The sequence below is a fragment of the Astatotilapia calliptera genome, chromosome 11, assembly GCF_900246225.1.
Source record: "Astatotilapia calliptera chromosome 11, fAstCal1.2, whole genome shotgun sequence".
Classification (NCBI taxonomy): domain Eukaryota; kingdom Metazoa; phylum Chordata; class Actinopteri; order Cichliformes; family Cichlidae; genus Astatotilapia; species Astatotilapia calliptera.
Window position 1 is genome coordinate 19665236 of NC_039312.1, and position 21809 is coordinate 19687044.

At 40.9% G+C, this 21809-nt stretch overlaps 2 protein-coding genes across 4 annotated transcripts; both read right to left on the minus strand.

The window, feature by feature from the left end:
* Positions 1 to 738: 738 nt before the first annotated feature.
* Positions 739 to 16442, minus strand: msh5 (mutS homolog 5). 3 transcript variants are annotated; one of them, XM_026183639.1, is made up of 27 exons: positions 16095 to 16442; positions 15362 to 15466; positions 15129 to 15252; positions 14960 to 14970; positions 14890 to 14893; positions 12719 to 12772; positions 12500 to 12621; positions 12289 to 12398; positions 11896 to 11931; positions 10890 to 10972; positions 10769 to 10814; positions 10155 to 10293; positions 9985 to 10047; positions 9770 to 9898; positions 9609 to 9681; positions 9417 to 9526; positions 7788 to 7868; positions 7594 to 7681; positions 7409 to 7476; positions 5168 to 5286; positions 4929 to 5055; positions 4030 to 4179; positions 3714 to 3788; positions 1716 to 1862; positions 1376 to 1513; positions 1228 to 1301; positions 739 to 1151 (listed from the first exon to the last, which is right to left on the minus strand). In XM_026183639.1, the coding sequence occupies exons 2-27, from the start codon at positions 15452 to 15454 to the stop codon at positions 1031 to 1033; spliced, it is 2385 nt and encodes a 794-aa protein (XP_026039424.1). In that variant the 5' UTR covers positions 15455 to 15466; positions 16095 to 16442; the 3' UTR covers positions 739 to 1030. The 3 variants fall into 3 exon arrangements, with proteins under 3 accessions (XP_026039424.1, XP_026039423.1, XP_026039422.1); XM_026183638.1 differs by having other exon boundaries at positions 7830 to 7868; positions 14890 to 14970; XM_026183637.1 differs by having other exon boundaries at positions 14890 to 14970.
* A 1139-nt stretch (positions 16443 to 17581) lies between these two features.
* Positions 17582 to 20958, minus strand: LOC113031509 (SPRY domain-containing SOCS box protein 1). The gene is made up of 3 exons (XM_026183640.1): positions 20489 to 20958; positions 18084 to 18875; positions 17582 to 17987 (listed from the first exon to the last, which is right to left on the minus strand). Exons 2-3 carry the CDS (start codon positions 18829 to 18831, stop codon positions 17857 to 17859), a joined length of 879 nt encoding a protein of 292 aa, XP_026039425.1. The 5' UTR covers positions 18832 to 18875; positions 20489 to 20958; the 3' UTR covers positions 17582 to 17856.
* Between the last annotated feature and the right edge of the window lie 851 nt (positions 20959 to 21809).

Consider the following 21809-nt stretch of genomic DNA (forward strand, 5'->3'; position numbering starts at 1 on the left):
TTGTCAGCTGTCCCCATAATGGACCATTTCCATTTTAAGTTGTTCAGAAGAATCTCCTTTAGCAGCACATTCAGTAAAAATCATTGTGCATTCAGTGTTATTCTTTGGGCTCAGGTGAGGAAAAGGAGCAGGTAGAGCAGCTCATGGAGTCAGTGGCATTCGAAGCAGAGGAGGAGCGTCTGGAGTGCTTCCGCTGTGATTTAGGCTTCTGGGATGTCTGCTACACGACTGAAACCAAATGCAATCTCGGGGAGCGCTGCTACACAGGCCGGGGGAGGGCAGGTGTGTGTTTACCAAACATTATACGAAGAATACAAGAAATGATGTGAAGGTTATTGCCTATAAAATACACACTGATCATGGCTCTATGCTACTGCCCTGTTTCCCCAGCTGATGCTTTGGATATAAAGATGCTGGGGTGTACCCAGGCAGAGGAGTGCGAGGTGGAGACGACCTTCGAGATCTTTCCAAACAACACCATCTTTGTGATGACCAAACACTGTTGCGACACGCCCTTCTGCAACTCAGCGAGCAAACTTTCCATCTGTGCACTGATGTATATCACAGTGGCTCTAACCACCTGGTTTACTGAAGAATCAGCGTCATCATAATAAAGTGAACTTGTTTATTATTTATTACAGACTGTGTGATGTGATGCTGAAAGGACTTCAACCATACGGTGAAGAAAAACCGCCAGATTTACAGAACTTTTTTATGAATGACTAAGAAGACATTGGATAATTAAAGCATAAAAGATCATTTATTATATATTATAGAAACGCTGTTTGGTGTTACATTTCATATTTTTGAAGTGTGAATATGGTACTTAAACATATAAAACTGTGCTGTTTTTGTTTTGTTTTTTTGTCTTTTTTGCTACAACATAAGTTTCAGTGTTTCTTGGAATAAAGGTTGCGTCATTATGTATTTTTCCCCGGCGTTCTTCCAACACCAACCCAAAATATTTAGGAATGAATGAACAGACTGACCACGTGGTACAGAAGCGCGTTTGCCGCAAAGCCAGAAGCATTCAGCTGCGGTTTAGCAGATCTCCAGCAGAGGGCAGGAGCTCTTCCTTCAAGAACCTCTGCACATCCAAATCTTTGTCCTCCAGGTTCAAGCTAAGGAACTTCTCCACAACAAACTGGCATCTGTTACCCACAAACAGAAACATTTCACACACTGCTTTAACTGTGTGTCACTTTGTGCTGCTTAAGTTTAGCAAACCTCTTTGTCTCTTCTTCCAAGGATGCTTTTTCAGTCCGTTTGATGGGCCTTCCTACCCTGTACAGCTCAGACACCTTAACAAACACAAAAATCAGTCAGTCTGTCAGCCTATTTCTGTATGTGTGCGTGTGTGTGTGTGTGTGTTTACCTCCACTGCTCTCTGTACAAGGGAAGTTGGCAGGCCCGCCAGTGTAGCAATGTTGGCAGCATAGCTGGACTGGCAGATCCCTTCCTTTAGTTGGTACAAAAACACCAACTCATCTCCGTCCACTGCTGTCTCTAGGGTCTAACACACACAAACACACATACCAGACGCACACATACACCCAAATGATTAGTCATACTTGTGAAATGAGGTGAAACAAATTTTATTACTTAATCGTCCATTTGGATGTTTCCGTTCTAAACATTTTTCTGAAGCACTTTAGTTTACCATTTTTAAACTTTACAGAAGGTTTTTTTTAATCACTCTCAAAGTTTCTCAGTACCAGAAGAGACAGCAGGGCCGAGGATGGTAACAAACTCAGCTGCACCACACTGTGGAAGTTAGTAGCCACCAGAACATGAGGAACATCCCGCAGGGCTTTCTTCAGCCAGTAAGAGATCGATGCAGTCAGCAAGGACAGTCCGTCCACCTGCACAGCAACAACTACGATTTAATAATATTTTTAGTGACAGTGGGATTCTATTAGGAAAAAATGGGACATCAGTTTCAAATTTGTGGATGAAAAAAGTCCACCCACCAGATGCCCTCCTTGCTCATTGTTAAAGGTGTAAAAACGTCAATTTACCTAATGCTAATGTTTTTTACTGGTTTTAATCATCCAACAGTAATAAATATCATACAGGTACACCTGTTCATCTACTTGTTAATGCAAATATGTAATCAGCCAATTACATGTAGACATGGTCAAGAAGACCTGCTGAATTCAAACTGAGTATCAGAATGAGGAAGAAAGGTGATTAGTCTGAAATGGTCTGAAAAAGAGAAATGAACATATAGCTGTCCTGTATGTTAACATTAAACCGAGGCTACAATTCACACAGGCTCACCGAAGTTGGACAACAGAAAATTTGAAAATATTTTCTAGTGTGATGAGTCTCGGTTTCTCCTGCAGCATTCGGAAAGTAAGGTCAGAAGCATAAATAACATAAAAGCATGAATCCATTCTGCCTTGTAACAGTGGTTCAGGCTGCTGCTGGAGGTGTAATTGTATGGGGGATTATTTACTGGCACGCTTTGAGCTCCTTGATACCAACTGACATTAAAATGCCAGTGTCTACCTGAACATGCTAACAATGTTCAAGAGAGCCACAGATTAATAATAATAATAATAATAATAATAATAACTAATAATTAAATGCAGATAGGAGAGTGAAAAACCATGACTTGAATGTATTTCTTTATGATTCCAGTGCATCCATAGGAAATTCATATCATGGATGTGCAGCTGAAAGATCTGCAGGAATGTATTTATCGGTGCACCCAGGAATGTTTATATCTATGTTTGGATACCTGAAACAATTACAAAGGAGTAAAGCAACAGCAGCAGCAGATAAGATCAGCAGATGTAGATCTGTCTTTTTCCAACCACGTGCAGCAAAAAGACAAAAGTACACTGGGAAAGTCAGGCATCAACCGGTCTTTGCATGCATGTTATCAGGAGTGAGAGTTCAGTTTCTTTTTTCTGATTTTTTGAATAGTTTTTGGCCAAACCACAGAAAGAACCAGAACTGACACATCCAGCAGTTTCATAGTGACATTAGCTTTATTCAGGATAATATTCAACATTTCCTCTTTTTAAATTCACATTTCTGTGTGTGTAACTGTCCAGTGCCCCTCTGTGGTGTTTATTAGTTAGTGTGCAGCAAAGTTTTAAGAGCTTTTTTACTGGAAATGACAGCATTAGAGCAGTGAAACGATCCACTGAAGCTCATTACAAAGCTCTGAGGGGATTGAGGGGAGCTGCAGATTTAGTCCATTACAGTGACTAATACTTCAAATTATCAAATTGTTTTCACATTGTAATAATAATTTTTTTAAAATTATACACACATGTTAACTGGATTAAGATGGAAGTTATCCTACACTGATATTTTTCTCTTGTTCTTTCTGTTGGTTTCTGCCTCTGACACCTATGTTTACTCTCTAGATGAACATAACTGGAGTTTCTCATCCCTTCTCAGTACAACATGGTACACAGAGATAGATTAAAATGCTTTGTGTGTGTATGCACATACCCCAAAGTTTCAAAACTGCCCATAGAAGGTGCAAAATAACACTTCTAAGTTTGTAGGTCCACACAGCTGCTGCTATTTTCTTGCTAATAGGTGACACATGTTTGGCTGAACCCAGAGTCTGTTTGTGCTGCAGCTTTAAACTTGTGACTGGTTTCAGGTGCGTAACATTAATGACATAGTGTTTCCCCTTTTACCCTCGTGCATATGTGTTCAATTCACAAAGTGCTGGGACAGTCTGTTCTTACTGTGTTAGTTCCTTTTCCGAATTCATCGATGAGGACTAACGAGTTGCCAGTACTGCTGTTAAGAGCCTGTGCCATCTAGAGAAAAGAGATGCAAACTATTAGACTACACTTTGCATTTTTTGTGTGTGTATGTGTGTGTGTCATTGCTGCAGGCAGTGGTTGCTTAAAAAAATTTGACAGGTGGAGAGTGGGAGTGGAGCATGAAGAGAGCAGTGATGAAAATTCATATATTTCATTTGTACACCTACACACACATACACAGTGGGAGCTGCTTGTTATCATGCGATTTCTGTGTTTTTGTGTGTGCGTGAGATACCTGGTTGAGGTCTATCATGAAGGTGCTAAGGCCCACAGACACGGACTCTCTGCTCTGCATACACGTAAAGATGCCGTCCACTAGACCAATCTCTGCCTCCTTTGCAGGCACGTCTGAGCCAATCAGAGCCATGAACACAATCAGACCCACCTGCAAAATCAAAATAGAAAGCAGGTTAAGCGTTGAGTTTCAAAAACTGAGCTGTCTCTTTGCTATTATGGAAATCTAAATATATTTTTCTGATGAGGTTGTAAATTTCGGAGCAATGCCTGATTAAATAACTAAAGTAAAAATAGTGTGGAACGGAAATAGATAAATGTTGGGGATCTTTTCTAAGGTGCAAATGCAGCTGCTGAGAGAAAAAGGCAAATTATGTGCAATAATGCTGATTATTTTTTTGTCTCTTGGTAAATGGTAAATGGCCTGTATTTGTATAGCGCTTTTCTAGTCCCTAAGGACCCCAAAGCGCTTTACACAACCTGTCATCCACCCATTCACACACACATTCACACACTGGTGATGGCAAGCTACAATGTAGCCACAGCCACCCTGGGGCGCACTGACAGAGGCGAGGCTGCCGGACACTGGCGCCACCGGGCCCTCTGACCACCACCAGTAGGCAACGGGTGAAGTGTCTTGCCCAAGGACACAACGACCGAGACTGTCCAAGCCGGGGCTCGAACCGGCAACCTTCCGATTACAAGGCGAACTCCCAACTCTTGAGCCACGATCGCCCCACGATCTCTTGAATGCCATAATTTTTAAAATTCTTCTTCTTATTATTGTTTTTAAAACTTCTTGCTTGACTGTTTGGCTCATAGAAGCTCGTCACTTGGGATCACAAAAGAAGAATAAAATAAAATTCAGTTCAGTTCAATTCATTTTTATGACAGCCCTACCTGTTTGAGGTAGATGCTCTTTCCGGATGAGTTGGGTCCGGTGATTATTTTGACTCTGCCCTCCGACTCAGAGCTGTGGAAGGAGTTGGCCACAAACACAGGAGAGCACAGCTCCAACAGCGGGTGCCTGGACAAAAACAAACCCCCCCAAAACAAACAAACAAAAAAAAACAGTAAATACAAAAAAGTACACTCTTGTACCGCAGTAACAATTTTTCCTTTTGTGTGTCAGCGCTTACCTGCCCTGTGTGATCGTTATCTTCCTGTTGCTGGCTAGCTTAGGCGAGGTATAATTGTACTCCTGGGAGGCGCTGCTCATGGCCATTAAACAGTCCAGCTCAGCAGCGAGATCAAGAACCTATAAAATGTACAGATTAAACGCCTTTAATATCCTGAACAGAAGAGCTATTAGAATCCAACAGACCTTCCTTCCTACCTACCTACAGTCTTCTCTGTTGATACAGGGAGTGCAGAATTATTAGGCAAGTTGCATTTTTGAGGAATAATTTTATTATTGAACAACAACCATGTTCTCAATGAACCCAAAAAACTCATTAATATCAAAGCTGAATGTTTTTGGAAGTAGTTTTTAGTTTTAGCTATTTTAGGGGGATATCTGTGCGTGCAGGTGACTATTACTGTGCATAATTATTAGGCAACTTAACAAAAAACAAATATATACCCATTTCAATTATTTATTTTTACCAGTGAAACCAATATAACATCTCCACATTCACAAATATACATTTCTGACATTCAAAAACAAAACAAAAACAAATCAGCGACCAATATAGCCACCTTTCTTTGCAAGGACACTCAAAAGCCTGCCATCCATGGATTCTGTCAGTGTTTTGATCTGTTCACCATCAACATTGCGTGCAGCAGCAACCACAGCCTCCCAGACACTGTTCAGAGAGGTGTACTGTTGTCCCTCCTTGTAAATCTCACATTTGATGATGGACCACAGGTTCTCAATGGGGTTCAGATCAGGTGAACAAGGAGGCCATGTCATTAGTTTTTCTTCTTTTATACCCTTTCTTGCCAGCCACGCTGTGGAGTACTTGGACACGTGTGATGGAGCATTGTCCTGCATGAAAATCATGTTTTTCTTGAAGGATGCAGACTTCTTCCTGTACCACTGCTTGAAGAAGGTGTCTTCCAGAAACTGGCAGTAGGACTGGGAGTTGAGCTTGACTCCATCCTCAACCCGAAAAGGCCCCACAAGCTCATCTTTGATGATACCAGCCCAAACCAGTACTCCACCTCCACCTTGCTGGCGTCTGAGTCGGACTGGAGCTCTCTGCCCTTTACCAATCCAGCCACGGGCCCATCCATCTGGCCCATCAAGACTCACTCTCATTTCATCAGTCCATAAAACCTTAGAAAAACCAGTCTTGAGATATTTCTTGGCCCAGTCTTGACGTTTCAGCTTGTGTGTCTTGTTCAGTGGTGGTCGTCTTTCAGCCTTTCTTACCTTGGCCATGTCTCTGAGTATTGCACACCTTGTGCTTTTGGGCACTCCAGTGATGTTGCAGCTCTGAAATATGGCCAAACTGGTGGCAAGTGGCATCTTGGCAGCTGCACGCTTGACTTTTCTCAGTTCATGGGCAGTTATTTTGCGCCTTGGTTTTTCCACATGCTTCTTGCGACCCTGTTGACTATTTTGAATGAAACGCTTGATTGTTCGATGATCACGCTTCAGAAGCTTCGCAATTTTGAGACTGCTGCATCCCTCTGCAAGATATCTCACTATTTTTGACTTTTCTGAGCCTGTCAAGTCCTTCTTTTGACCCATTTTGCCAAAGGAAAGGACGTTGCCTAATAATTATGCACACATGATATAGGGTGTTGATGTCATTAGACCACACCCCTTCTCATTACAGAGATGCACATCACCTAATATGCTTAATTGGTAGTAGGCTCACGAGCCTATACAGCTTGGAGTAAGACAACATGCATGAAGAGGATGATGTGGACAAAATACTCATTTGCCTAATAATTCTGCACTCCCTGTATAGTCGATATATGACTTTGAACACAAGTGGTCAACAATGAAGCAGACTGTGTTGCCCCTCTTTATTGAACTCAGTATTTCTTTTAAATTATTTATTTTAAATCTTTCAAGTTGTAATATGATTAAAAGTTATTAGCGTTACATTTTGACCACAAATGCATTTGTTCTTAATGTTCATTGTTCCCTCAAAAATAATATTGTTTAGAACAGCTGCAGTCACATAGTGCAGCACTCATACATCAATAGACAAGTATCACAGCAGTTAAAAAATAACTTGTAATGGGATCAGGGCCTGTTTCATAATCAAAGTAAACAACTCAATCCAACCAGAGGAAGCACACAGTAAATCACAACAAAACCCACCTACACACATCAAAAACATCACTTTGATGCCAGCAATCGCTTAAACAGAGTGGGAGTCATGTGTTAAACCCTGGAATCTGCATACACAGTGATGAACACGAACCTTACAGAGGGAATCGCTCCTTTCAAGGACTGCGCTCTGCAAATGGGCCATGACTGCCATCTCCATGTCTGACAAACAGAAGGTTTGTGATCAAGGTAGTATCTTGAGAATTGCAGTTATTTTCTCATAAAAAATGTCAGAAACACGCCTGTGATGTGACTGTTTTGTGGGTGAACGTAAAAGACCTCTAATGTCGCAGTGCAAGTCTCCGAGGAACTCGTTGAGCTCCCTGGTTCTCTGGCTGCGGTAGTGGAGCCGGTCGTCTGAAAGAAACTAGCCCACACACAGACATATAGAAAAAAACATATACTGTATATATGGAATAATGATCACAAAAATGTGTAAACAATGTAATCATTAGATACGATCATGAACATGCCAAAAAATCAAGTCCCTCCATCTCAAAATCCTTTTTCTCTACCATACTAGGCAGTCGAGGCACAGACAGCAGGAATCCAATCTGTACAGAGAGTTTCAGACATAAAAGGTACTGAGATATATACGCATGGTGGTCCAGAGTAACAATTTCCTCAATATCTGATCATCAATAAATCAAAGAAATACTGCAGTATACAGTGCTGTGAAAAAGCATCTGCCCCTTTCTTGATTTCTTAGGGTTTTTTTTCCATATTTTTCACAGTTACGTTTCAGATCATCAGACAAATTTTGACATTAAACAAAGTTTATGTCATTAAATACAACATTAGACCTGCTGACTAAAGAAATCATTAAAATAGAATGTGTTTGACAAAGTGAAGTAGGCTGAAAGATCTCATAAAGCAACACACCACACCAAAATCTAAAGAAACAGCTGAGAAACAAAGTCATTGACATCTATCTCTCTGGAAAGGGTCACAAAGCCATTTCTAAGGCTTTAGGACTCCTGTGAACCAGTGAGAGGCATTAACCACAAATTAAGAGTGCTAAACCTTCCCAGGAGTGGCCGCCCTACCAAAATTACTTTAAGAGCACATCCACGACTGTTCCAGGATGTCACAAAAGAACCCAGAACAACATGTACTCACTTGCCTCAGTTAAAGTCAAAGTTCATGATTGAACAATAAGAAAGAGACTGGGCGAAAATGGCTCACATTTGTCAGAAAACATCTTGATGATACCAGAGAAAAAATATTCTGTGGACTGACGAGAAAAAAAGCAAACTTTTTAGAAGTTTTTAGTCCCGTTACATTTAGACTGAAACTAACGCAGTATTTCAGTAAAAGAAAACATCGTACCAATAGTCGAACATGTTGGTGGTATTGTAATGGTGCTTTGCTACTTCAGAACCTGGGTGTTAAAAAGGTTGTTCGTGCTCGAAAACCCTCCAGTGTGGCTGAATTAACATAATTTAGCAAAGAAGAGTTGGCCAAAATTACCCCACAGTGATGTGAAAGACTCACTGTCAGTTAATGCAACCATTTGAATTCAGTTCTTGCTGCCAAGGGTGCCACAACCAGTTATTAGATTTAGGGGGCAATTACTTTTTCACACAGCCCATATGGAAAAGAAATAGTAAAAATATATATGATTTACTCATGAAAGTGGCCACTTTCATGAGTAAATCATATATAAATCATATAAGGCTTACATGATTTACTCATGAAAGTGGCAACTTTCTCATTACTTTCATATATTTTTTTAGTAAGTATACAAAACATACAAGTTTCATTATATAATTTTTCAAGGGATCTTATATCTGTTTTCACTCTTGTATGCTTTTCATACAAGTTTCATACAAGACAGATAAAAACTTTATAAGATTTATATATATCTTTTCCATATGGGAGAGCTTGGCAGGTTTGTTCCTTTAATAAATGAAAGCATCATTTTAAAATTGTGTTATGCATTTACTGGTTATCTTTGTCTAACAATAAAAATTGTTTAATCATCTGAAATAAGAAGTCAGGAAGGGGGAAATACTTTTTTGAAATACTGCATGACAGATGAATTTGTAAAAAAAATAAATAAATTGAGAAAGCATTGTGTGTGCCAGAATTAAATCTCGGACCACAGGGATGTAGATGACACAGCAGGATGGGATTCGAGCATCCAGGTGTTCAAGTTCTCTTCTGGCAACATCTGTCAGGAAGTCAGAGAGCCCCATCATCCTCCTCTTCTCTGGAAGAGGGAGTGTAATTATGGGTTTAGGTCAACAGTCATACAAAGTTCACATGGGCTTACAACTAAAACAGGCACTTACTCTCATCAATGGCAGGATCCACATTCGGTTTGACTGTGAAGCGGTTGTCTGCCAAGCTGGCTTCAAAATCCACCTACATCACACATCAGAAATCTATTAACACTTAACAAAGGCGCCAAATGTGATTAAAACAATAGGTGTGATTTTATGGAGGAACTCACAACTCTGCTGATGAGGGAGGTGATATAGTTGAGATCATCAGAGAACCCTTCACTGATATCACGAAACAGCTGAATGGACTGAGGGAGGTGACGCGCTGTGTCCCTGATACAGACTGCACTGTACACCGTCTGACAAACACACACTTTGTTGAACATTTAACAGAACCTGTCACATGGAAAAGGTGTGCTTAGTAAAACTGTCCTGCAGCTCCAACCTTGTAGAGGCTCTGCCAGTCATTAACTTTGGTGAGAGAGAGAGTCATCCGCCTTAGAAGAGTCTACAGCAAACAGACAAAAACTGGATTTAGGTAGTTGTCATATCAGTGGTTAGGTGATGAATCTGTAGGTAATGGTGTAATTAAGTGAGAAACGATAGACTTGTTACAGGTATGTTTCGGATGTTGCGTAGCGATGACTGCAGGGTTCTCAGGGAGTCCGAGTTCTGAGGAGACGTGAAGAAACGTATCACTTCCTGCCTCCTTTTTAACACTTTCAGGTCCTGAGTAGGCTGCAGAAACCACTGACTGACAGAAGACAGGATGCCACAGTAGTAGTACAAACAAGCAACCCTCAAGAAACCACAGTTTGTTGATGAAATGCAAAATTACCTGAAAATAGGGGTGTTTTACCATCAACATTAAATACTACAAAAATACAGCATTATTATACTAGTAAAAACAAACAAACAGTGCATCTTGACTATAAATAAAATCTGCTTTATACAAACTCAAATTCCATATCTTGCAGAACTTCAGCACTACGGTTTGTTTGTGGAAATACATGAAAGAAACTCGACTGTTTGTTTTTTGTTGCTATGATAGTGTTTGTAACTGTGTAGGATTTTTTTCACACATTTATTTGCTAATTAAATCATCTTTTTATTTGCTGCTAGGACATTTTATTTTGCTTATTATGTTGCAAGCCAAAACTACCTTTATATTATTAAAAGACGGAATTTGCTGCTGATCAATAACTTATTGTGTAATTGTACTTTCTTACCGTAGCAGTTTGGAGCCAAACTTGCACTTGCAGCGGTTCAGGATCCCTGTGACACACACACAATACTCGGTAAACACAACTGGATAAGAAAGAGTGATAATGCACTAACTACTATACATACCATAGAGACTGAGTCCCTCCTTTTCTCCTGAATGCAGCTTGTAGACTGATGGGTGGAGTTCTGATTTGAAGATCTGCAGAACACTGGAACAAACCTGTCATTGTCCCGTTTTCTTGTAGTGTTGTTGGTGAACTTTTATTTTACTGCTATTCCTTCTTGTATTTCCAAGAAGGAGCGTCCCCACTGTTGCCTCCCTTTGTCTAGTCTGTGTGTTTGCACATTTTTCTACCTTGTTTTCCACTTCCTTACTTATTTTGTTTTTGTGCTTCATTGTGATTGACTACTCTTCCTGTGCACCATTGTACAATCAGCCTTTTGTGTATATTAGTTTCACCAGCTACTTCATTAGCTTTAGTTTTCCCTTCAAATCTACCCTAATTCTTTGTGGCATAGATTTTAAAAAGTGCTAAAAACATTCCTTAGCAATTTTGGTCCATGTTGACATGACAGCCTCACATAGTTTCTGGAAATTTGTCAGCTATACATGATGTGATTATTTATTTTCATTACATCCCAAAGGCTACTGGATTGAGATATAGAGACTTTGGAGGCCGTGAGTACAGTGAACTCATTAGGTGAACTCATTGAGTGTATAGTCCTATTGTGCTTTGTTTTTCATTCTTTATGCTTTAGTTTTTGACATTTGCTTCTGTGTCCTGTGTTTGTCCTCTCTTAATAAAACCCTTGATGAGTTTCCATATTTTTCTAAATTTTGATAAAGTATATTAAAAACAACAAAAGTAACAACAAAAGATAAACAGTCACAACACAAAACTGAAATTTCAAAAACTGTAAAACAATGTCAGAACAGATAAAGAACAGAACAGAAAAAGCAAAAGAAACTCCTAAAAGTTTCCTAAACAAATAAAATAAACCTGATTTCAACTGAATTGAACAGTTGCTTGGTAGGCTCAGTTGTTCTACAAGGAACAATTTATGAAAATTGTAGGAGATCAGTATTAGCTTTTAGGGGCCTATGTAGGACAAAGACAGTTTATACACTTACCTGTATGTGTCTCGGTCAATGTACACCATTCCTTTACTACAATGAGAATGAAAAGAGAAGCAACATTTTTTATTCATGAATACTTCTGAATGGCATTAGGCTGGTCTGGTTTGCTAGATGGGCAGGAAGGAGATGCACTTGTGCTATTAAAACACAGTTGGACAAATTCATACTTGTGCAGCACGTCTGACCGACTAAAAACAGGCCAATGAAATTTCACACTTTGCTGAAAAAATGGTTTCAGGGTTCTCATTATAATGTGTAATCACAGTTCTCTGTGTGTGTGTGTGTGTGTGTGTGTGTGTGTGTGTGTGTGTGTGTGTGTGTGTGTGTGTGTGTGTGTGTGTGTGTGTGTGTGTGTGTGTGTGAGTGCTACATTTATGCAAGTCTCACAGTGTGTAGGCATGAAACTGCAGGATGGGTACTCCAACACTGCTGTCTTCCAACTCCACTCCCACTCTCCTCCTGTCCAGACATTTCAGCAGGGCACCCACTGCCCTCAGCTATCCCACAGATGTACACACACACACACGAGAAAATGATCATCTCCTGCAGAACCATGACTGATGGATAGGATAATGTTGAATGTAGACAGCTGGCTCACCATCAGGGACGAGTCAAAGGAGATACAGGAGGAGAGGTAGGACAGTTTGTCTCTCTCAGAAATGCAGGCGGGGAGGAAAGGCAGATTGGCAGAGAGCAACCTTTGCTTACTGACCTCCAGACCTTCAACATTGATACAAAATGAAGCCGGAAAACTGCAATTTCATGCTAGATTTCTTCTAAAGGATTGAGGAAGAGAGTGTTGCAAGAATGTGTTTACCAAAGTCGACATATGGATACGTGACCACCTCTGGTCTGTAATGTGGGTTTGAACCTGAGAAGCAACAGAGAGTAGTTTAGAAAAAAAAGTTGTCACTTTAGTGAACACAGTAAGTGTCGCACTGACCTGGGAGGTGTGGCTGTTATACATAAAACATTACACTAATCAGTAGTTCAAAAATGTTATCACTTGGAATTTTATGTCAACCAGTCTTTATTATTAGAACTGTGGAGGTAATGAAGTAAACTTTTGCAGTTTTGTTTGATAAACTCACCACTAGGGCGAGCAGTGGTGTCATTTAATCAAAAGGTTCACTTTAGACAGCTTTTGCTGTTAGATCTGAGTCAATCCAATCACTTGGTTTTGTTTATATTTTTGCAAGCAGAAAATAGATGAATACTTCCTGTTTATCAAGAATAATAAGTAATGAAAATCTGGGTTGCTGAAAACATTTTTGGGTTTTGTTCTGTTTACCACGATGACCTGTTTTTGAGAAGCAATTTCGTCAGTGCGACTACACTTCAAAGGGTCTGGCTTATAGAGAGCAGGATAACATTTGTTGGGGATGGGGATCCAGTCTTCTGTGGAGTAAACCACAGAAGAACGTAAAATAGCTGTCTGGTTAGGTTGTGACTGTAAAAATATGTTATTAAAAATACCTTCCTCTGACAGAATATTCAAAAGATGACATAGAGGCTGTTTATCACAGATATGAATACAAGTGTGCTTTGAAAGTTTGGCTTGCCATTTGGGGTACTTTGGTTAGGGCTGGCACTTATATAGCACTTTTTAACTGTATTTGTGGCCCATAGCCCATTGCTACAGGCCATTCGATCCCTATACAACCGTTACAAGAGCTTGGTTCGCATTGCCGGCAATAAGTCGGATTTGTTCCCGGTGGGTGATGGGCTCCGCCAGGGCTGCCCTTTGTCACCGATTCTGTTCAGAATTTTTATGGACAGGATTTCTAGGCGCAGCCAAGTGGCGGAGGGCTTTCACTTCGGTGGCCTCAGAATCTCATCTCTGCTTTTCACGGATGATGTGGTTCTGTTGGCTTCACTGGGTGATGGCCTCCAGCTCGTGATGGCCTCCAGCTCGCATTGGAACGGTTCGCAGCCGAGTGTGAAGCATCGGGAATGAAGATCAGCACCTCCAAATCTGAGGCCATGGTTCTCAGCCGGAAAAGGGAGGAGTGCCCACTCTGGGTCGGGGATGAGTTCAAGTATCTCGGGGTCTTGTTCGCGAGTGATGGGAGAAGGGAGCCGGAGATCGACAGACGGATTGGTGCTGCGGCCGCAGTGATGCAGACGCTGCACCGGTCCGTCGTGGTGTAGAGAGAGCTGAATGTAAAAGCAAAGCTCTCAATTTACCGGTCGATCTACGTCCCTACCCTCACCTATGGCCACGAGCTGTGGGTAGTGACCGAAAGAACAAGATCGCGGATACAAGCGGCGGAAATGAGCTTCCTCCGAAGGGTGGCTGGCCTCTCCCTTAGAGATAGGGTGAGAAGTTCAGCTCAGAGTAGAGCCACTGCTCTTCCACATCAAAAGGAGCCAGCTGAGGTGGTTCGGACATCTGACAAGGATGCCCCCTGGGCGCCTCCTGGGTGAGGTGTTCCAGGCATGTCCCACCGGGAGGAGGCCCCGGGGCAGACCCAGGACACGCTGGAGATTATATCTCTCGGCTGGCCTGGGAACGCCTTGGTGTTCCCCCGGATAAGCTAGAGGAGGTGGCTGGGGAGAGGGAGGTCTGGGTTTCTCTGCTTAGGCTGCTGCCCCTGCGACCCGGGCCCGGATAAAGTGGAAGAAGATAGATGGATGGATGAACTTTATTTGAGCACTCAAAGTATTTTCTTAGTGCAAACCTCACAACACTCACATTGTAATGGGTTCGGTGTCTTGCCCAAAGATACTTCGACATACATACTGGAGGAGCCAGGGATCAAACCACGACCTTCCAACTGGTAGAGCCACAGGCACCCCGGGATCAGGATGTTTAAAAACTGCACCACTGACTTACCACACGGGTTGGTTTCAGTGTCAGACATACCTCAACCTCATTCCTCTGACCCAGACCACATGTACCACACCACGTCTTAAAAGAAACTGTCTAAAAGGTCTTTCTGTTTTCCCTCTTTCATGGTAAGATAAGTATCATCTCCCAAAGCTCACCTAACTGTTGCAAAAAGAGAGTCATGGAGCGCTCCTGCTTTGCACTGGTGATAATTACATGGGGACTAACCTCCTGAATGACTGTAAAACAGAGAAAAAGAGAGTTTATGGCAACGCAAGTGTTTTTGTTTTTTTTTAACACATACTGTAAGTCTCCCTGAGGGTTTTACAATTTACCATTGTGTGGAGATAAGTGTATCGATTCTACAATACCTGCCTCATACAGGTGCATTGCTTACCTCTGACCAGTAGGTGGAGCTCTTGGTTGTCGGGCGTGTCCGGCATGTAGTGTAAAGATGAGTCCTGACTGTCATAGAAGCAGAGGCCCACCTGCCCATGCTGGACCAAAACACTCAGTAAAACCTGGAAAACAGACATGCAAACGTGTAAGTTTGACTGCCCTCAAACTCTCATATAACTCCCATATAACATTAAATGAGTGCTGCTGGTGAATGTGAAAATCAGAGCTTACTGCAGGAGAGTCCTCCTCATCTTCTTCTTCAAAACTGCCAGAAGGTCCAAAAACCACACCTCCTCCTCTAAGGTTATCAAGAGCTGCTGCCATGAATAATTAATTCTACAAGGACAAGTCAGATTAAAGTAATTTGGAGTCACCCGATAAATCCAATATTCATTGTATTTTATGTTTTATGTTCTTCTCTGTCTTTTCTGCCTCCTTAGGGAAATATGGAGCCATTTAACTGCTAAATGAGTCACTCTCATTAACAGGCTGTCCAAGGCTGTCTGCCTTGTACTTTAGTGCTGAGCAGGGAGTATAATGTGGGTTTTAGAGCTTTTTCACTTTAAATAGCTTACTACTACTGATGCTTAAAGAAAACCATGGCTTCCTAAAACAACTAAACTGCAAGTCAGACAAAAATACCTTTTTGAAACTCGCTATGGGGTCCTTTAAAGATAAAAACAAAACATGGAATTGATATTACAGACATTATTATGATAATAATTGAAATTATTGTAGCTCCAGTTAGCTTGTTGGGCTAACGATGTAAGCTAGCTCGTTTAAGTTAACTAGAACTTATTTATATTTTTATTTAGAAACCGGCTATAGAATTAAATGTCTGTTTTAGAGTACTGCCACGTCAATAAATCTTTTATATAACTGATAGAGTCCAGCTTATAACAGAAATGAGGCTGATAAAATAACTTTAACAACTTTTAACAGTGCTTGTTTTCCACAAACTCACCTTCAAGTGCTCAAAGGTGCCTTCCCGGTTGCCATAACAACCACATCTCTCTCGCTATTAGTTCTGTACAATTAATCAGTTCAGAAAGCTCTTTCAACATATGAAACCTTTCTGTTTGTCTGTCTAGCTATCTGTCCTCTATGTAGCATAGGTGTGGGGTGGTTGATGGTTGGAGTGTACAGCTGATGGGATTACTGCATCCACCCCTGGTAGGACTCCAAACACGACTTTTTTGTGGATTACGTCGATGGAGAGGAGGTGCCTGTATGAAGGATTTAAACATGTCCTGCATGCAAGCATCGATCAGCAGGATTAGCAAACTTCAAGTAATTTGTCTGCCACCTGCAGAGGGAGCATCTGGTTCTTAGCAGGTGAGCAACAACACACAACACATCACACTGTGTGATTATTTATTCAACAAAAACGAAGGCAAAATAAAGAAGTGTGTGAAAAAATAAGTACAAAGCAGCCAGGTGACTGATTAACTGATCATCAGTAAGTGTGAGAACCTCTATAAAAGCTTAACTTTTGACAGTTTGTTGGCATCCAGCGTTACAGTGTGTGTTAACACAATATCAAGGAGGAAAAACATCAGCAATCATCTTAAAGAAGCAACTGGTGCTGCCTATCAATGTGGGGCGGTTTATAAAGTCATTTCCAAACAATCTAAACTCCATTATTCTATAGTGAGGAAGATAATTCACAAATGGAAAACACTGAAAGTAGTTGCCAATCTTCACAGGACTTGATTTCCCAGGAAATTAACCCCAAGATCAGATCAAAAAACCCAAGAGCTACCTTTCAAACTCTACATGCCTCCGCATGTTAAATGGTAATGTTTATGACAGCACAATTAGAAACCTGATTCAAATTCTGTGCTGGGACCTTAGGGGAGCTGAGCTGTGATGCAACGCTGTAAGTTCCCACATTCCTCCAGAATGATGCGAGAGACTGATGAAGTAATATAGAAAACCATTACTTCAAGTTATTGCTGCTAAAGGTGGTTTTATAAGCAACTGAATCGTGGGCTGTGCTTAGTTTTTCATACACTGCTTCTGCATTGTGGTCTAGTTTTTGTTACGTAATGACATGTTATAAAATCTTATGTGCTGTTGTTTTTAAGGTCGTATTTAAATAATATTAGAATCTGGTATGTCCTGATTGATAAAACCTTAGAATTAAAGAGGGTGTATTATTGCTAATGTCACAAAATAACCTAAATTACAACTACAAACAAATGTGTGGAAGTATGGGCATGTTACAGTATACAGGAATAATATGAGTACACCTGTATATGAGACAGGCTTTCAGTCACATAAACAAATGTAAGTATATATCTATCCTGCCTCTGTACTTGGCTTCTTATGCTGGTTGAAAACATTACATCAGTATTTCCATACAAATAATTTTATATTCCTTATTGGATCTGAGCTTTATTGTCAAAACCAAACATTGTGGTTTGTGAAAGGACAGGAAAAGAATAAAAATCACTTGAAACAGCTCATTTATTAGATACACAAAAGAAGAAACCAGACCTGTACCACACAGAACTGCCTCTAAATCCCCCAAATTTCTTTTAAAAATATTACAAAACATCTATAAACATACACATTTGTAATAAATAAGATAAAAAATAATTATACTAGTGCATATAATGTAAGATTTACAGAATTTACGTCAGTATTTCATAGAAAAGGGAATGGATCCTTGGTAAACTGCAGTAATTGATAAAAATATCCATCTTGTCAGTTTGCGTGGAAGATTAATGACTGGAAGCCAGGCAGCGCTGGAGAAAAGGGGGTAGAGGCAATTTGTCCATATGTTTTAACCTTTTCTGTCCTAAATTCTGACGAATCGACAGTCCGCATAAAGCCATGAGGGATGGAGGATCTCCTGAGAACAAGCCAGAAACAACATAGTTTAGTATAAGGCTGTGTTTTATCTTAATATTTCTGCGTACAAAGACAAATAAATAAATGAGGCACTCACGTGTAGAACCATTCATGTAGCGCAGTCGAATGCAGGCTCCTCCTCTCACACTGCTCACTGTTGGGAACAGCTCCACATCTCGAGGGAGGTCCTTAAAAGCTACGCCAAGGAAGCTGCCATTGACAACAAAACCCAGAGTCCCGGCATCGGCATCCAGAACCAGCAGGACACGCTCAGGAATGAGGAGAGGTGTTTGTGCCATCTTTGCACTTGATGAAGAGGAGGACTGTGACTTTGAATCAGCTGCCATCTCAGAGTGACACCTCTTACTCCCATTTTCTGGGTAAAGCTTCAGAGTTTGCCCACCATGCCAGAGCTGATTGGTTTTGAGCTCCCATCCCCAGGACTGTGAATCTGCCCCCACCAGCACATTGTACCCTGAAGACTGCAGGGGACAGTCCTGCCTCGAAATGCCCACGACGGCATGAGTCCCTCTGTGTTCGGGCCTCCACACCACCTCCCAGACATGAAGTCCACTCTTCACTCCTATCTCCGCCCTCACGCCATCGCTGCTAAGCTCAGCGGGTGAGCGGGTCGCTTCCTGTTTGCAGGGGGACAGCAGGAAGTGAAGAGAACGGTGGACTGTGCTCCAGTGTGAACGACTGTCTCCTGGGGAAACTGGAGGGGAGTTCAGCGTAACTGCAAGGCGAGAGGAGGTTGGGACGGCCAGTGGGAGGAATGCTGATGACGAAAAGGGAGGCCTGTCGGCTGTCCTGCTGCAAAACCAACGTGACAGACTCAGACCCATCAGTGCAAACGGCAGGGTCACTCCTATGTGTTGTCAGAGGAGAACTATGGAGAACAACAAAAAAACAAAATGCGACTTATTAAACCTTAGATATGCAGTCATTAGAGAAAGAAAGTTTGAAAAACGAATTGGACGCTTAATGCTTCCATAGAAATTAAGAGTGTAAGTAGCAGCCAGGTCCTGCTCATCAAATGTACTTAATTAACTGATCATCAGCAAGCATGAGCACTTCTATAAAAGCAAAAGGTTTTCAGTTTGCTGGTCTGGAGCATTCACAGTGTGGAGGTTAAAAATCCTCATTCAGACTCAGAAGGCAGGCAGGATTAAACAAACAATGAGCCTTAGTCCATGAAACAAAGTCCAAAAGGCAAGGCAAAGCAAAAAGTCAGTCCACATAAACATCACAAGCGAACAAAAATGACATCTAAAACAGGCAGAACCAAAGACTTGACAAGTACAGGATGACCCAAGAAAGGCGAACATTTCTCTGTTGTTGAAAATGTCAACTGCGAAAATAAAGCTGCCAGATAAATGGACAGAGGAGCAGAAGTCCAAAGCAGTTTGGCATGAAAATATACAAATAGTTCAAATGTGTCCTTAAGTACAGTCCTTGAGTATAGGACTAAGTGCAAAGGTGTCGTATATTTAGAACTCATAACATTACTCAGTGAGAAATGCCTCCGTCAACGGTGGGTCTATTTAATTTAAAAACCATGAAATATGTGGTAAAAGTAATTATCTCAGGCACACAGTGTTCTCAGTTTGCAGCAGGATAAAAGGAGGAGGTGGTTTGATATGAGAATATATATTCCAGAAAATGAACAAAGTTCTGAGCCCCTGGATAGTGTTGTTTGGTTTTTAGCAATATTTTTGCTAACTAATCCTGAGTTTCAGTTACACAGCTGAGAAGATTGCCTAAGTTTATCTTACAACAGCGATGCATATATGTGTTAGAAAAAATTTAGTGCTTCTATCATGGATTTCTCTGTCTTAATCTACTTTCCTGGCAACTTTGTATAGTTTTTACAGGAATTGGAACATTGGTGTAGCAGGGGATACTAGGAAGCTCTATTTCAACATTATACACTTGGATTTTTTGTTGAAAATTATTTGATAATTATTTATGACAGTTACAGTTTTTATATTTAAATATCGTATTTAAACACGTTTAAATAGCTTAAAGCATATTTTTAGCAATAATGAAACAAATACAATGTTAAGGAACAGACAAGGGTGGCCAATTAAGCTAAAAAGAAAAGGGGGGGGGGGGGGTTAGCATAAAAATTGTTGAAATTTTTTTTGTTAACTACATGAAATATAAAGCAAACAAATAGTTTTATAAATAAATACAGATTTGTTAAAGGTTAAGAAGGGTACTTCTCCGAACATGATACAAATGCTCTATAATAAAATTCACCAGAATTGAGGAGATCGGGTGTTAGATGCACAAACTTTTGGGGGAAGGATCCTCAGACCTCTTCATGATATCCTCCCAATAAAGCCAGACCTACTCCCGTGTATTTATTTAACGTCACCTGTTAAGGTGGAGCAGAATAAAGTGAACTAGAAGAATACAGTAGTTTAAAAAAAAAAAAAAGACAGAAAGTCTCCATCGAGCTAAGCAAACAGTGTAGACAGGGACTTCTATCAGCCTTACCCGCTGGTGTGGCTCCTTCTCTGGTGCTCATGAGGAGATTTCCTTCACAAACCCTCCGCCTGGTTCCCTATCTGAGCTTATATGAGGCTCTTATCAAGCATCTCCTGCGTCTTATCGCCGCTCGGTAACGTAACCGCTCCGGTGTTTTGGTGATGCTTCTCGACTCGACCTCCGGAACGGGAACAGCACAGTCCTGTCACGCAATGACAAGGACGAGAGAGCCGTGACGCTGTTTGTTGTTTATCTGCAGCCCTCATCACTTTCCGTCTTTATTTCTCCCTCCACTTCTTTTTTTTTTTTTTTTATCGCGTCCGGTAGTGGATGTAAACATAAATGGCGAAACATAGGAAGAGAATCAGACTCGGACATTTAATCAACAAGAAGAGAAAAATAAAATAAAACCCGAAGCGGCTCATCGTTTGACAGAGCGCAGGCGCATCAGGGGACTGTGGGTCCTGAAGCCCTCTGTGCTGTCTTACAGACATGTGACGCACTAGAGCGCACTTTGGACAGAAGCTTCGAGCAAATAAAGATATATACTGATATATCTGCGTCCACAGACAACAGATTATAGATATATACTGCGTTTAGAGACAACACTTCTGACACTAAGATAGAATATTTATTTATCACAGGGCTATGAAACTCCTCTGTTACAGCAGTTAGATTAGCTACAGTACTTAAACTTAAATTAGCAGAATATTATGTAACTCATTAGAATACAATGCAATACTACATGTTTCATATTTAATTAAAGTTGGTGTGTGTGTCCGTGTGTAAGAATGAGTTGTGTGGTTATGTGGATGTGAATTATGTGGATACGTGGGACTCTATTCAGTCCAAACAGAGAGAACTAAATAAATAAGGGTGTAGGGTTAAAATAAATTGTTAACATGTGAGAACAGTTGATACCTCCATGGACAGATGTGTTGCTCTCAGGCTGTTGTGATATTTGATACCACAAGTTACTACATGTGAAAAATGTGAAAGATGTATCTGTGATTATCCGTGATCGATAACGGTTTGTTGAGTGATCAGCCGATCACAGAGCTGACTTTCCTGATCAGTTTATTCAGTCTGTTGGGTCTATCAGCTCTGACGCTGCTCCCCCAGCAGACCACAGTAAAGTACACCGCACTCACCACAACAGAGGAACAGAAAATCTCAGAAAACTCATATCAAAGCTCTCAGCTTAATTATGAAATAGAGCCTGCTCATCCCCTTTGTCGGTCTTTCAGTTTAGCGTCTTTGGATCACCACCAATAAAATTTTGTGTTACTGATGTTTTTAATACTTGTTTTATGAATTTTTTTTTTGTCAA